Raw genomic sequence first — 16,172 nt, forward strand, 5'->3', positions numbered from 1 at the left:
AGCCCTGAATTTTGATCCTCGGTATTGTGGTTTTGATTGTCGATAGTTCCTTAATATTGCCTATGTGCTATTCACATCTCTTTTCAATACATAAATCGTTTTTCAATTTTTATTGATTTTTGGGGGGTAATATAATTCTTTGGAAACAAAATTTTTATCTTGAAGAACAGCTGTCTAGTTGCAGATCAATTGTTTAAGGATTTAGGGCTAATTTTCAAACCAGGAATTCAGGTATACAGACTAGCTATAACCTACTTAGATGCTGTGATTCGATATGCCAGATTTTATTTTTACTCTCAGTTGCTACAGCATAGGCATATTGTGTTTCAGTAACACTCAATTGCTGTGGCTGCTTCAGACAAGCATAATGGCAGATTCAAACAATTTCATGGATTTCACCAAGCCCGATGGTCGCTATGTTCTCCGATCCTGCATCCAGCTAACTAGAGGGAGCTCTTCTATTTGTACTCTTTTGTCAAAATTCAGTCGAATAGGGTGGAAAATATTAATGAAGCTCACGCAGATAGGGCACTCTTGCTGTGTGTGTTTCCTCGTCACCGATAGACTGGAGTTTCTTCCTCATTGACAACTGATGACACATAGACGTGTATACACACATTCACAAGCTGGAAGCAGTGTGGCCTAGTGGAGAGAGTTCAAGAGCACAAGACTGCAAGTCAGGAGACTTGGATTCTTATCCCAGCTCTGTGACCTGCCTGTTCTGTGACCTTAGGCAAATCCCTTGCAGGGATTTCTCTCTGCCTCAGTTCTGTCATTGGTAAAGTGGGGATTAATTATCTGTTATAATAATAATAATAAATGTGGTATTTGTTAAGTGCTTACTATATGCCAGGCACTGTACTAAGCCCTGGAGTGGATACAAGCAAAATGGATTGGTCACAGTCTCTGTCCCATGTGGAGCTCACAGTCTCAATCCCCTTTTTAAAGATGAGGTAACCGAGGCACAGAGAAGTGCAGTGACTCATCCAAAGTCCCACAGCAGACAAGCGAAGGAACCAGGATTAGAACCCAAGACCTTCTCTCCCCACCCTTAGACCGTGAACCCCATGTGGGACAGGTACTGGCTCTGACTGACTGTAACTTCATCAGGTGCCTACAACACTGCCATGCTATAGGCATCATTTATATTATTATTATTACTAATACAACTACTCTACACGTGAATCTCCCACACTACGTCTCATCTTGTTTGGCTCAGTGCCTGCTCTGAGGCCTTTTTGAGAGGCATCCAGGTGGGAGCTGGGAAAATCGGGAATGTTCTCTGCCAGCAAGGGTTGATATAGATAGAAAGAGTTGTTGGCAGCCTCAAAACAGCCATTTGGTCTCCACAACACAGTCTTACAAACATTAGGTTGATGTTTAATATCTGGCTTGCCTCTGGCGTACACGGGGCCTAAGCAGCCTTTTCTCCCGGAAAATGTCTTCCAGACATGTTGCAGACTGAGTCAATGAGTGCTGCCTTGTGAGGAGGGTGATTTTATAATAGACACATGGAAATGCAAAGTAATGATCAACAAGCACATATTAATTGGATATAAATAGCCACCTCAGAGTTTTGTATTGAAATAGGAGAGCCAGGATTGCTTAATAATAATAATAATAATCAATAATTATGGCATGTGGTAGGCACTGTTCTAAACGCTGGGGTAGATGCAAGATAATGGATGTGGACACCATCCCTGTCCCATGTGGGGCTCACATTCTTAGTCCCCGTTTTACAGATGAGGGAACTGAGGCACTGAGAAGTGAAGTGACCTGCCCAAGGTCACGCCACAGGTAAGTGACAGAGCTGGGATTAGAACCCAGGTCCTTCCAACTCCCAGGCCCGTATTCTATCCACTAGGCCACGCTGCACCATGAGGTCCAGGAGATACTTGGTGGGATGGGTCTGATGTGTGGGAAATTCAGTTACTGTGCAAGATAGGGTTCTGGGCCAGGGTACATTTATTCATATTGAACTCGCCTTCTATTTGGGATGACGTTTTCCTCTCTGGCAAAAGCCCAAGAGGCTTTAATGCAACTCAACCAGTGCTGGCCCAGGCCACTTCTAAAGTCGTTGAGCTCCGGTTAACTCAGCCTTCTCATTGCTTCTTGCAGAGTATTTGGGTTTGTGGCGAGGAAGCAAGGAAGCTTCACGGACAACGTGTGTCATCTGTTTGCAGAGCATGACCCAGAGCAGCCCGCCAGTGCCATTGTGAACTTTGTGTCAAAGGTCATGATTGGGTCACAGAAGAAAATCTGACAGGCTCGTCCCACGAGCTCCATTCGGCGCCCATCACAGACCCTCGAACTTGATCGTGAAGGGTGGGGGACAAGGTACTTGGAATAAGCAATTGATATGACCCACCCCCTCCAGCAGTCTCGAGGAGAAAATGAGGACCTTCGAACTGTAAACCATTTCCAAGGCCTACTGGCTTGTCTAAAAAGAAGCATCCCACCTACCAGAACACCTGCACATCTGGGAACAAATAACATGGAAAGGAAGCAGAATGTGGGGGACTGGCTAAAAGATGAACTTCAAAGACTAATATTCCCTCCTTTATCTTCATCAGCATTTCGGAAAGAAAAGGAAGAACATTCGACCAGTTACTAAATATAGCAAATGGCTTTTTTTAGGTTTCGCTTTTTTTTCATACGCTAGAAGTGCATTGCTTTACCATGCCGGGATACTTGCTGTTCGAGCACCAATGTAGCTATGGCCTTGGCTGTCTAAAAGCCTGGTGTTTTCTGTACAACATTTGCTCTTCCCGTCATCATTACTTGTCCAAGATCAAAGTTGAAAGGAGAGGGAGATGTACGTCTGACGAAGGTTAGCGCAGGTTGATTCTCCGGGAAGGGAGTGGGCTTAAGGGATGCGTTTTATCTGGGTATTTCAAGAGTGCTCCAAACCACCCGTGAGGACGTGGAGGCCATTCAGTTCTAGTTTAAGGGGAAGGTGATTCCAAAGCAGCCGACTGGAAAGTGAAGGCCTGATATTTTCACTCATTTTGTTATTACCGTGTATGAAGAGTCGAGCAGGGAAGAAACTGTTTTAATAATAGGAGGGTCAGAATGAGGGAAAAGCAAAAGAAATTGATTTTATATAATTTATATTTTTGCCAGTGCGAGATTATTTATAGCGGAAATTGATTCTTGCTCTATTGTCTGACTGTTCTTATTCTAGTTCCCTTGTCAAGCTTTGCATTTTTTAGCATTGGATTCAGATAGCTTCTTGCGTGTGCCTTGCAGTGGCACGTAAGGTCTTTCTCTTTGACTAGCGTCAAAGAGGTGTTAAAGTTACACCCCGTTCCGTGTCTAAGAAATATTGTTTGGACCGAGGTAGCCTCTTGCTTATATTCGTGAGTTATTTTTAAACTATTTTGTTCATTATGTACACTTTTATAGTTTGAATGGATAGCTTCTTTCGTTGTGGTTTCCTCAGCTAATAGGTATCCAAAAGGGAAATGAAACTGTTTTGTTCACCTTGATTCCCCAAAAGGCCATGTGTTGCCCGATGAGTATTTTTCGTGACAGAATAAGCTTACCTAGGGCACCTTTCACCTGCATCTCTCACGCATCTCTGTTTTATCATGCTGCTAAGTGGTACTCTTCGTTTTTTAGCGGAAGGCTGTGAGGAAAGGACTTGTGGCGTTTGTGGTTGGGGGAGGGAAGGGGTTGGGACGAGGGAAGAGATGGGGGGCAAAGAATAGGGAAAGAGAAGTTTCCTTCAAATCGCTGACTTTTTTGAATGCTGAATTCCTTCCTTTCATGAACTGCCTGGATTGGATGGGGGTAGTGCTTTTGAGTTGGTTCAGATGCTGCCTACAACATAATTTACAAGCCACTGTATCTGTGGTTGGTTGGACCAAACCCAGTCAGATTATTTCAGATTGCAAATGGTGCCGGCCCTCTGGGAGATACTGTGGCTGGGGAGAGCAGGATCAGTAAGGCAGTGAGACTAAAAGATCACACTTCCTCCCCGCTATGCCACGGTGCTCAGAACCGGAATAATGTCTTCAAATGATCCAGTAACACCCCCCATAGAGCTTTGCTTCATTTTTATATTTTTCCTTATCTGCAAAATCAGAGATGTATATCTTAATCAAGAATCATAGGCTGTCACTACCCGTCGAGGGTTCTGACCATAGGTGTGTTGGATATGTTGTTCGAACCTGAAGTGGGGAGATTTGGAACTGAATACAGTTGGTCTTGGAAGGGATTTAATACAGTGGGCATTGCGTACATTTCCAAACCTTGGGAACACCAAAGCATCGCTCCTATTGACGCAGCAAAGACAAGCACCTTATTTGGGGGCCAAATGCTTTCACAATTCTGTCAGGTCTATTAATAGGCGAGTGTTTCGGTGACATCCAAAAAGAAGGCAGTGAGATAACCCTGATGCCTGCAAAACAGCGTTGACATCCAGTTACGTGCACATGCCATTTCAGCATTTCCACCTCGAGTGGATGTGAGGCCTCTACTTCCGGTTGACTAAAGCCAAAGCATGAAGCAAGTTGGTAACTGGAAGTTCATGCTCACGCAAAAATAGGTTAATTTAGGAGCCACAAAGGGTCAAGGCTAGTTGTTTTCCTGAGAATCATGTCGACAGTCATATTTTCAGAAGGGGGGGGGGCGGGACAGATTTCTATTTTGGAAATGGCAATGTTGTCCTTGGCCATGCTTGGTAAGAAAGATGCATATTAAACCATGAAAGCCACAGATTTCCAGCCAGATGCTCCCTGGAATGTTTCTGGGAGGAAGTATGGCTAGAAGTCTATAAAACACCACTGATCTCCCTCCCTCTTAAGACAGAAAGGGTGGCTGTTGTTCGTTGTTCCTTGAGACGTTCTTCTAACACATTATATGGTATGTTACTCCTTGCTTCAAAAAAGAATGAATTGTACATATGGAAGAAGGACAGTATGACATGTTTGGTATATCCAAAAATCATATTCACATAACTTTAGTTTCCTGAAAGAACCTTGGTTAAATAGTTAACACAGCACTTTTCTTCACAAGTTGTTGTTTTGTGTGTATATGCAGTCACTCGAAGTAAATGCCAGTAAGGTCACAGTAGCTAATTGCCATGTGTATTTAGCTAGACTCCTATTAATCTGCTTATTAATTGTACTGCTATAATCTTCCAGTGTTACACTATGGAAATGTAAAAGCCAAGCTTTTATATCAGATGGTTCCAGTTGTACCCTCAATATCATTGACATGTTATCGTTTCCTTATCTACTTAACTTTTAGTGAACATTTTTGCCTTTTCTTGACACTGTAAAAAAAAATGTATCCAGTATGTAAATGAATGTTCTATAAATTCTTTGTATAGTCATTCTCTCTTCTCTTGAAATATCATCTCTATTCAGATTATAATAAAATTACAAATTTGATAAATCTCAGTTATCAGTGTCCTCAAAATCTGTTCCGAGGCCGAATTGTTTCTTTTGAGGTTTTAGGCCGTAGAACGCTCGAATGATACAGAATTCTGAGGTGTAGTTATGTTCTTCATGAGCTCTGAATCGGGAAGCAGTGAGGATCAGGATCAAGGGCTCTGTTGCTTTTAGGAGAAGTTGAGAGGAGGTGTATTAACGAAGCCAAGGCAGTGGGTAAGTTAAAGTATGCTCTTCTGTGTTGGATTGAGTGCTTCCGGGAAGCAAATGTTTTATGGGCATATTGTGGAATCTAGCAGCTGCCTTAGGTCTCTAGAAGACTGAGAATTGCAGTTGTCATTACCCCTTAGTAATTAATAATTGTTGTATTCGAGAAGTGCTTACTACATGCCAAAGTCTGTGCTAGGCCCTGGGGTAGATACATGATAACCAGGTCCCACGTGGGGCTCACGGTAGAAGTAGGAGGGAGAACAGGTTATTCTATCCCCATTCTGCAGATGGGGGAACTGAGTCTCAGAGAAGTTAAGTATGATCTTGCTTAAGATCACACAGCAGGTGAGTGGCCGAGCTGGGATTGGAACCCAGGTCCTCTGACTCCCGGGTCTGTGTTCTTTCCACTGGGCAACACTGCTTCTTCTTGAGAAATGATTATTTCAGTATGGGGTACATTGGATCTGCAGATCTTTGAGTTAGCTCTCAGGTGGAGGTGTCGGTAGGGCTTAAAGGAATGGGGTTTCATCCCTGATTCTACATGTGACTTGGGTTATCATCGACAACTTCTCTGGCTTTTACTTCAGATGTGAAGTGGAAGGCCAAAAAGTCTCAACACGTATTCTTCCCTGGTTTGCCGACATGACAATTATCGAAGAAGCTACGAGAACACTGGTTTGTGCAGGTCTGCTTAAATAGGGATTTTCACTTTACAGTTAAGGTATAGCACAGTAAAAGTTTTAGGGAATTGCCCTCCTCATAACATGAATCTGTTCTGGTTTAGCATGATCCACAAATTGGCACAAAGCAAATTGACGTGGGAAGAAACAGATGTGCACATTGCAAACCAGCCGTCTTGCACTGAACCATTCAGTGCTTTGTATTCGTGTTTTTGAACGTCACCCAGTAAAAGAGTAACTTTACTGGCAAGAATAGAAGACTTTCTGCTAGTGGCAGACTTAATAATAATAATGTAGCAATTTGTATTGACAAATGTCAATGTTGGGTAAAGAGGCATCTTACTGAAATGCTTAGAGTGAGAAGCTTTAGCAGCCCTTTTCCAGACCAGACAGTCAAAAAGAATAAAAGAGATTTGGAATCTGGGCCCTCAAGGGGACTCTGCCTGAGTACTTTGAAGAGCTATAAAACTCTGATTACCCATGTCTGCTAACAAATAATACTTGAATTGGGGATGCGATTGAAAAGATGAAAAGATGTGAGGTAGGGTTCAGGCATTATTATCCACAATTTACAGCCTGGGAAACTGAGACATGCCCAAGGCCACACAGGGAACAGGTGTCAGAGCCAAACAAGAAGCCGGGACTTCCAAGTTTCAGGACTGCACCTCTCCCACTGTACCATGCTGCATGTGCTCAATAAATATTATTGATTGATTGATCCCTTAATCAATTGAAGGTGTTGCATCCTATCTGGACCAGTGGGTTGATCTCATCTGACCATTCTCTGTAATCCACTTTGCCCTCTTTCTCCAGTGAATTTCTATTACAGATGAATAATCCTTTCATATTGGTCCCTGCTTTCGAAATTATCTCTACATATGTAGGTGAAAAAAAGAGGTGCAGAGAATAATTTGAGGGCTAATGAAGAATCTAGAAGCCCATTCGGGAGAAAAGCCTTGAGAGAAGAGACACACACCTCCACTTTCTCCCTTCCTCTCCTGCCCAAGGAGAAAACCAGCAGTAATGGAACTCAAACCAGTCAACAGACACTTGCTTCGAAGATATGCATAAAGAAACACTATTTTTCTAAATTATTCTGTTTGCTCGTACAAGCCTACAAATTTCAAGGCCTACGACCCTGCCCAGACTGAGACCATATGGTCAGTTTACAACTAGAGTTCACCAGGTGTGTCCTGTTATACCTAGAACCATTCAAATGTTTGGAAAAATAAGGGCAATTTATTGCATCATATTAAAAGCGAATGAAACATTCTCATTCTGACTTGTGGAAATATTTTCCAGATGAACATTTCTGGAAAACTAGTAAAATGCACTATAATGGGCCAAGACCATTAAGATTGTGTTATAGTCACCTTAAGCTGGAACATTTGCATTTTATGTGAATCACACAGCTTGTTTAAACACCCAGGGCAACTAGGTAAAGATTTACATTGCTGCAACTGAAGGCCTGAAATCAATTTTACCGAGAGCTCTCTATCCCTTGTTCAAAGTCAGCATAAAACTGATAAAATGCCAGGTGAGCAGAATGATTGCATTAGTAAAAATAGATTGGAAATGAAACTAACTTGGTTTGTCAGTCCCCAGAGGGTAATGCTCTGACAAGAAATATTTAATTTCTCAGTATCGAAGATTGAGAATGAGATATTTTCCCCAATAACAGTATCAATATCAGCTGCAGAAAGCAGTAATTGTAAGTAGTAGGAACAGCAGGAATAATAGTTCATAGGAATAATAGTAGTAATATTCATTCAATTGTATTTATTGAACACTTACTGTGTGCAGAGCCCTGTACTAAGCACTTGGGAGAGTATGAATAACATTCCCTGCCCACAGCGAGCTTACATCTAGAGGGTTTAGCGCATTTTACTAACCCAGTGAAGATTAAAACAGAGTTGGTAACCTTGAGGAACTCAGGACGCTACCAGGGGAGATAGACCTAAAAGAAATTGCAAGTAGGGAAAGCAACAGAGTTTAAAAAGTTTAGAGAAGCAGGATGGCCTAGCGCTTAGAACAATGCTTGATACAGACTAAGTGCTTAACTTAGTTACCATTAAAAAACTGCTGTAGAGGAAGATCGATGCCTGAGTATGTCTCTTTACCTCTTTCTGCCATAGGCTGCATACTAGTATTGTTCTGTAGATATCCCATTCAAGCTGGCATCATGTTGAGTCTCAACATCCACATGAGTCTTCCAAGGGAAATCCTAGATTTCTTCATTTTTGTCTCTTTTCTCTCCGGACATCCATGAGAATTTTGAGCCCTGAGCCCGCGTAGGATGCTGGATGATGCAGCCCCACTCCAGCTGGGCTCCAGGTGAGAGGTGGTGGTGAGGACACCACCCAACCCAATGGCGGGCTCAGCTGTCCGCTGACCTTTCGATCGCCAACAGTCTCAGCCCCATCGCTCCCATTTTATTCCACCCCAAGGCGCTGGGCCCTGAGCTACTGGACCTCAAGCCCAGTGTCCAGTAGCGAGCGGCTGGTTTCCTCACTCTCTAAAAATCTGATCGTTTGTCTCCACGTACTTCAGAATTTCCCCTCGCCTCCGTACACCCTCCTCCCCCCGACCACTTAGACAATGGGGGCAACAACAAAATGGGTAAGGAGGCGTCGGGAGGCAGTGAAGAGCCCCTTCCCCCAGCCTTCTGGTTTTTCATCATTTTTAAAACTTACAGCAGAGTCTAAAACCCCCAGACTTTCCCTGCACAGGGCAGAGACATTGCCTAATAATTAATAAAGTATATCCCTAAGCACTCCTCCCTCAATTCTTGATCATCACCTATAGTCACCCTTCCACCCAACAGCGTCAAGGGGATTATTTGGGGTCCTTCCAGCTGACTGCCGCTGTTTCAGAGAGCTCTCGCCCCTTCCCTTCCCTTTCTAATTCCACAGCAGACACCTCTCCAGTAAGCTAGGATCTGCTCAACTTCATAACTCTCAGACACCCTAGGAGTTTTAAGGACCAGCTGGAGCTAGGTAGTGCACGAAGCAGCTAATATTGCTTGATCACGTGTAACAAATGAGCAGAAGTCTGATTTCAAGCCACCTAACCCCAATTCATATGATGACTAAGGGCTTCATCTCCTCACCTTCCTGCTCCTCACCCCTCTCCAACTCCCACTTTCCTATCTGCCAGAAGTCCTTGCAAGATGACAGATTTTTTCATCTCTCCACTTCCTTCAAGAACTTCAGCTCCTTGGGGATTCAGTAACAGTAAAAGTAGTTATATTCATAGTCGTAGTGCTGCTATTTATTGAAAGCCAACTGCTTGGAACGGACTTCTCCGAGCACTTGGGAAAAACAGTAGAAACACATTCCCCACCAGACGGGACCTTATGTCCCACCAGCAAAGATGGATATGGAAATACTGAATAATGATAATTATGATACTTGTGAAGTCTTACTTTGCTCCAAGCTCTGTTGCAAGCATTGTGCTAAATTCTGGGGTAGATACAAGATAATCGGGTCATTCACAGACCCTGTCACACATGGGGCTCACCATTTAAGAGGGAGGGAGAACAGGTATTTAATCCACATTTTAACGATGAGGAAACTGAGGCACCAAGAAGTTAGATGACCTGCCCAAGGTCACAGAGTAGGCAAGAAGCAGAGTTGGGATGGGAAGCCAGGTCTACAGCCTCCCAGTCTTGAATTCTTTCCATTAGGCCAGGCTGCTTCCTAGAAACCTGACATTATCCTTGATTTCTTCTTCCTCCTTCAACCCCCAAATTCAGGCTTTACCAAATCTTGTCTGTTCTTTATCACCCCAGTATTACCAGAATCCTCTCCATCCAAATCACCACCATGCTCATCAAGGCCCCTGTCGTATATCCCATCTTGATTACTATATTAACTTGCTCAATGACCTTCTGCCTCCAGTATTTTCCTCCTTCAGTTCAACTTCCCTCTGCAGTCCATATCATTATCTCTGGAATTTATTCAGCACACTTCTCCCAATTCCTCAGAAAGCTCCAGCGGCTGCCCATTCCTCTCTTCATCAAGCAGAAGTTCCTGGCCATCAGATTGAAAGCACTTCATCAACTCACTATCACTTTTACTTATCCATTCTCTTCTCCCGCTACACAGCAGCCCCACATCTTTCAGTCCTTGCAAGCCAACCCACTTGCCATGCCTTATTCTCAACCTTTCTGGAACCAAATTTTGCTCACACCCTTACGCAGCCTGGAAGTCCCTCTCTTTTTCCATTTGGCAGGCCGTTCTAGACTGTAAGCTCGTGTGGGCAGGAAATGTGTCCTGTTGTAGTGTCCTTTCCCAAGTGTTTTGTTCAGAGAAGCAGCTTGGCTCAGTGGAAAGAGCACGGCCTTGGGAGTCAGAGGTCATGGGTTCAAATCCCTGCTCTGCTACTTGTCAGCTGTGTGACTGTGGGCAAGTCACTTAACTTCTCTGTGCCTCAGTTACCTCATCTGTAAAATGGGGATTAAGACTGTGAGCCTCATATGGGACAACCTGATTCCCCTGTATCTACCCCAGCGCTTAGAACAGTGCTCAACAAATAGTAAGCACTTAACAAAAACCAACATTATTATTACAGTGCTCTTCACACAATAAGCGCTCAGTAAATACGATCGACTGATTGACCACTGCTCTTCCCATCATCAGGGCCCTTTGCAAGGTCACTGCTCCTCCAGAAGGCCTTCCCCAATTAGGTCTTATCACCTCTCTGAAAGTCCCACTTCAACCCTTCTGCACCACCTTAGCGCTTGAGTCCACACACCCAACCCTCGTAGCACTTCTGTATCTATAAATATGTATATGTAGTAAGTGCTTAAAAGCCATCATTATTATTATTATTATATGCCTTTATTATACATTATTTCTTTCTACCTGTGATTCATTTTCATATCCTTTTTCCCTGCTGATTAACAAAATGCTTGAGGGCAGTGGACATGTCTAGAAATTATATTACACCCTCTCAAGTGCATAGTACAGTGGCTGCACCTAGTAAGTGCTCAGTAATGATAATAATAATGATGGCATTGGTTAAGCACTTACTGTGTGCAAAGCACTGTTCTAAGCGCTGGAAAGACCACTGATTGAGTGATTGACTGCTTAAGAAGCATGGCCTAGTGGAAAGACCACAGTGTTGGAAATCAGGAGCCCTGAGCTCTCATCTTGGCTATGCCCCTGTCTGTTGTGTGATCTCGGGCAAGTCATTAGTCAAGGGGAGAAGGGTTAGAGAAGCAGCATGGCTCAGTGGAAAGAGCCCGGTCGTAGGAGTCAGAGGTCTTGCGTTCTAATTCCGCTCCACCACTTATCAGCTGTGTGACTTTGGGCAAGTCACTTAACTTATCTGGGCCTCAGTGACCTCATCTGGAAAATGAGGATGAAGACTGTGAGCCTCAAGTGGGACAACCTGATTTCCCTGCATCTCCCCCAGTGCTTAGAATAGTGCTAGACACAGAGGAAGCACTTAACAAATACCAACATTATTGTTATTATTATTATTAGGGTAAGTATTTTGGCTGTGCCATTTTTTAATTTCCCTGAAAACCAAACATGTTGCATCACCTATACCAATAAGTAAATGTCTCTTTAAGCGTCTTGATACCCCACACCTCAGCACTCATGTACAAAGCACTCTACTCTTTCTACCTGAAATTGATTTTGTTGTTTGTCTTCCCACTAGACTATAACCTCCTTAGGGGCAGGGAAGTGCTTAGTACAGTGTTCTGCACAGAGTAAGCCCTCAACATCATTGATTATTAAGAATAAAAATAATAATTGTTATTATTACGGTATTTGTTGAGTGCTTACTATGTGCCAATCACTATCCTAAACGTTGGGGTAGATACAAGTTAATTGGGTTGGACACAGTCCCTATCCCACATAGGGCTTACAGTCTTAACCCCCATTTTACAGATGAGGGAACTGAGGCACAGAGAAGTCAAGTGACTTGCCTAAGGTCACACAACAGATGAGTGGCAGAGCCGGGATTAGAACCCATGACTTCTGACTTCCAGGCCTGTGCTCTATCCAGAAGGCCATGCTGCTCCACTTATTGATTAATACTTCTAAGCCTTAGTATTGAAGGATTTCAGTAAATGAAATGGTGGAAGGGCCAAAAAAAATCCAAACTAACCTCTGTCCCAGTGGGCAGCCCTGCAGTGGTTTCCCTCCCAACATCAATCCCGGTCCCAGATTCCAGGTTTTTCTTTTGACAAATTCTTGATTGGAAGCCACTGTGGGAGGCAGAGCCTTGTAAATTATCAATCCATCAATCAGTCATATCTATCGAGCCCTTACCGTGTGCCGAGCACTGTACTAAGCACTTGGGAAAGTACAATACAAAAGATTCGGTAGACATGTCCCCTGACCACAAGGAGCTTACAGCCTGGAGGTAAGAAGGCAAGGGCAGACTTGGGGGGAAGATGATAGTGGTGGTGGAGCATATATTTTGTGATTATTTCCAGAGGCTGACTGGGGTCAGCAAAGTAACTGCCAACTTTAAGAGGCTCTTTCCCTGAGCCCACCTGTGTTCGTGCTCCCGAACTTGAGAGTGACGGATGTGTTCCATGGATCCTAAGGAGTAATGGGGAGTGGTCTAGGATTCCTGCAGCCTTGCGGGGGGGGGGGGGGGGGGGGGGAGGATGTAGCTGGGGTCTCAAGGAACATCAGAAGTGTCCTGCAGCCTATCTTGGGGAAGGCCCCAGGGTAGGCTTGGGGGCTTTCCTCTGGACCGATTCAGGGGAAGCTCCAGGGCTGCCAGCTTTGTTTTCTGGATGGCTACCTCCTCCCTAAACTTCAAACTTGCACATTATCATACCTTGCTCCCGGACCCCACTTCACTTATCTACCACCTGATTAGAGGGTGACATTTACAGCCCCAATCTGTGTCCTCTTAAATGCTCTGAAACAGGCCTAGCTGGAGAATGGCAGATAAGGAAGTGAGAATGAGGTCCAATGCCCATAATGCAAAAGGATTGTTTTTACCTACGTTTCTCAGAAGTTACTGGGAATTCTGTGGGGAGGTTGGCTCCTCTACTAACAGTGGGAGACCCCCCCAAGGCCAGGGGGTCTGTTGGAATTACCTTCAGGGGGATCTTGAAGAAATTTAGTTGAACTTCTTGTGTTGTGTTGTGTTGCGCTGTGCTGCGTTTTCCTGTCAGTCCCTCTAGACCTAGGCTGGTAGAAATGCCCTCTGGTAAATGTATTTCTCTCTGCTTACGTTATACCTGAGGTAAAAAGCAAGATAGGGTCTACTAATTTGGGATTATTTTGGTGTAAATTCTACTCCAGCCACTTCTTCCCTGGTGGTGACCATATGGCTGACCACATAGTGATTAGTTTCTGGCAACCAAGCAGAATTTGCGATGGGGGTGATATTTGTTTAAGCATTTAGTTGGCTTTTGCAGTTGTTTGGGTCTCCTAATAATTCTACCAATATGGAGGTGAAGAGGTTGAACTCTGGCCCAATACAGTGCCGTCTCCACTCCCAGCCAGACGATGCAATTCGACATGAGTCCGTTACCTGCTCCTTGGGCAAGGCTCCATTTGTGTCCTCCCCTGGCCATTCATATCCGGACTGGTATGTGCTCCCCATGCCCAGCTCCAGCATGCCACTGTCTGGCAGGAGGATGGGAGAAGGTGGCCACCTTTGCTTGGAGTACTTCTACTTCTGGGGGTTGTATTTTTTATTATTTACAATTAAAAAGAAAATAATAATATTTGTGGTATTTGCTAAACACTATATGCCAGGCGCTGTATTAAGCCCTGGGGTGGATATAAGCAAATTGGGTTGGACACAGTCCCCGTTCTATGTGGGGCTCACAGTCTCAATCCCCATTTTGCAGATGAGGTGTCTGAGGCACAGAGAAGTGAAGTGATTTGCCCAAGGTCACACAGCAGAGAAGTGGCGGAGTCCTTCTGGACTCCCAGCCCATGCCCTATCCATTACACCATGCTGCAGACACGAGGAGTCTCGCAGGTGTTTTCCTGCTTTCTGCGGTCCAGGCTGAAGGGGAGATGGACCTCGGACAGCACGGACCCTCCTGAGGAGCTAATACAGCACTGCTTTGGTTCGTGCTGCTTTCCTTCTTGGAAGGGAGGGGTAAGGACCCTCCCCACCCCTGCTGGAGCAGCCTTTCTGCCCCTTGGCCCCGCAATGGAAACTGCGTGTGCACGTGCCTCCATCCAGGCACACGGTCTGGTGATGGTGGCGTCGACAGCTCTCCGTGACCGGGCGGGAAAGCCCAGCCCGACTCCCAACCCTCCCACGATCCCATACAGCAGGGGTGGTGACAGCAGGAGAGGCTCTCTCGGCGACCCACTGGGAGAACCCCCGGCTGCTTGCCACAACCCAGACTGGGATTTCCCCCAGCCTCAGGGTTCAGCTGCAGGCTCACCCACACACGCTTCCGTTTCAGAGGAAACTCTGTGCATCGCCACAGTTGGTCTGGGTTCCTTTCATTTGTTCATTTAATCAATCAATCGTATTTATTGAGCACTTACCGTGTGCAGATCACATACCAAGCACTTGGGAGAGTCTTGGCTCATGCTGTCGAGTCGTCTCTGACCCACAGCAACGCCACAGACACATCTCTACTCCATCTGCAATCGTTCTGGTAGTGTATCCATAGAGTTTTTTTGGTAAAAATATGGAAGTGGTTTACCGCTGGCCTCCTCCACGCAGTCAACTTGAGTCTCCACCCTCAACTCTCTCCCGGGCCACTGCCGCCCAGCCCAGATGAGTTTTGACTTGTAGCAGATGGCCTTCCACGCAATAAGCAGTGGCTATTAGCCACTGCCCAAGCTAGGCCTGGAAAGGCTATTCCTCTGCTTGACTCTCCCTCCTGTAGTGGAGACTGGTAGAATACTGGAAACTCTCCAGGTGCGACCCTGAGAGGGGCTTGGGAGAGTACAGTGCAATAATAAGCAGATAAACTCCTTGCCCACAAAAGAGCTTACAATCCAATGGGGGAGACGGACGTTAATATCCTCCTCAGCTTCACAAAACGTCTTGCCGTCCTCTTCCTCGGTGCCATCTGCTCGGAAGATAGGGTGACCAAGGAAATTGGAATTCAAGCTACAAGGAGAGCAAACATTAGCTCTGAAGACAATGGGGGATAGTCATATCATCTTGAAGAATTGCGCCTGAATAACATTTCCTGAAAGCAAAATGCACCAGCCCCTCGTAGAACCCAAAGCAATTGAGCTTTTCATTTAAAGCCTGAAACCTTGGTGGGCCCTAAATATCTGAAAAACCTCCACTCTGGTCTCTTCAGTTGATATTTTTCCAGCTTGGAATATTGATTAAACCTCAACTTTGGTCATTATCTTGTTCGGGACTCTAGTTTGGCCATTATTCCTGGGGCCTTCCCTGAGGTATCGCCTGTGTTCTAATCACATTTCTCCCTTGGATCACTCCCAGTGTAGGCTGGACACTAGTCTTGGCCCTAGTTTGGTACTGTACAGTAAACAACCTCAATCTCCACCTCATCTCAACCTCAGGAAGCTAAAGCCGCGGTGTCCAGTACTCTCCGGTGAACTATCCATCAAGGTGTAGCTGGGAAGAATGGAAGTTTCCTGCTGACACTCTCTAGCTGGGGTTTCCCGAGTTGTGCTTACAGGTTGGGGACGATGGTGCAGGCTAGTTAAAAGAAGTTGACTTCCTCTCCTGTCGACAATCCAGTTGATACTTATTTTGTGTTAACTGACATCCTCTCCTCTAAATAAGGCAGGTTGGGTGGAGGGGGCCAGACTGTTACTCTGAAACAGAGGAAGGACACAGGTCAAAGACAAGACGTCACAGCATTTTTCTGCATAATGTTAATACAACTTGCCCCCAGATCCTGTCATATACTGCTCTGTTCATTTCGGGGAGGACTGCACATGTTCCCTCCCTGGGG

The 16,172-nt window shown here is 45.0% G+C and overlaps 1 protein-coding gene across 7 annotated transcripts in view; it reads left to right on the forward strand.

Moving 5' to 3' along the window:
- The window catches only part of TNS3 (tensin 3), a 343,445-nt gene extending 338,040 nt beyond the window's left edge, over nucleotides 1-5,405 (forward strand). For all 7 annotated transcript variants that reach the window (XM_029063073.2, XM_039911723.1, XM_029063070.2 and 4 more), the window contains one exon: nucleotides 2,119-5,405. In XM_029063073.2, coding sequence (XP_028918906.1) covers nucleotides 2,119-2,263 — 145 coding nt within the window. In that variant the 3' untranslated portion in view covers nucleotides 2,264-5,405. The remainder of the gene's footprint in view (nucleotides 1-2,118) is intronic.
- The last annotated feature ends 10,767 nt before the right edge of the window (nucleotides 5,406-16,172 follow it).

Source organism: Ornithorhynchus anatinus, chromosome 4 (assembly GCF_004115215.2).
Source record: "Ornithorhynchus anatinus isolate Pmale09 chromosome 4, mOrnAna1.pri.v4, whole genome shotgun sequence".
Taxonomy (NCBI): Eukaryota; Metazoa; Chordata; class Mammalia; order Monotremata; family Ornithorhynchidae; genus Ornithorhynchus; species Ornithorhynchus anatinus.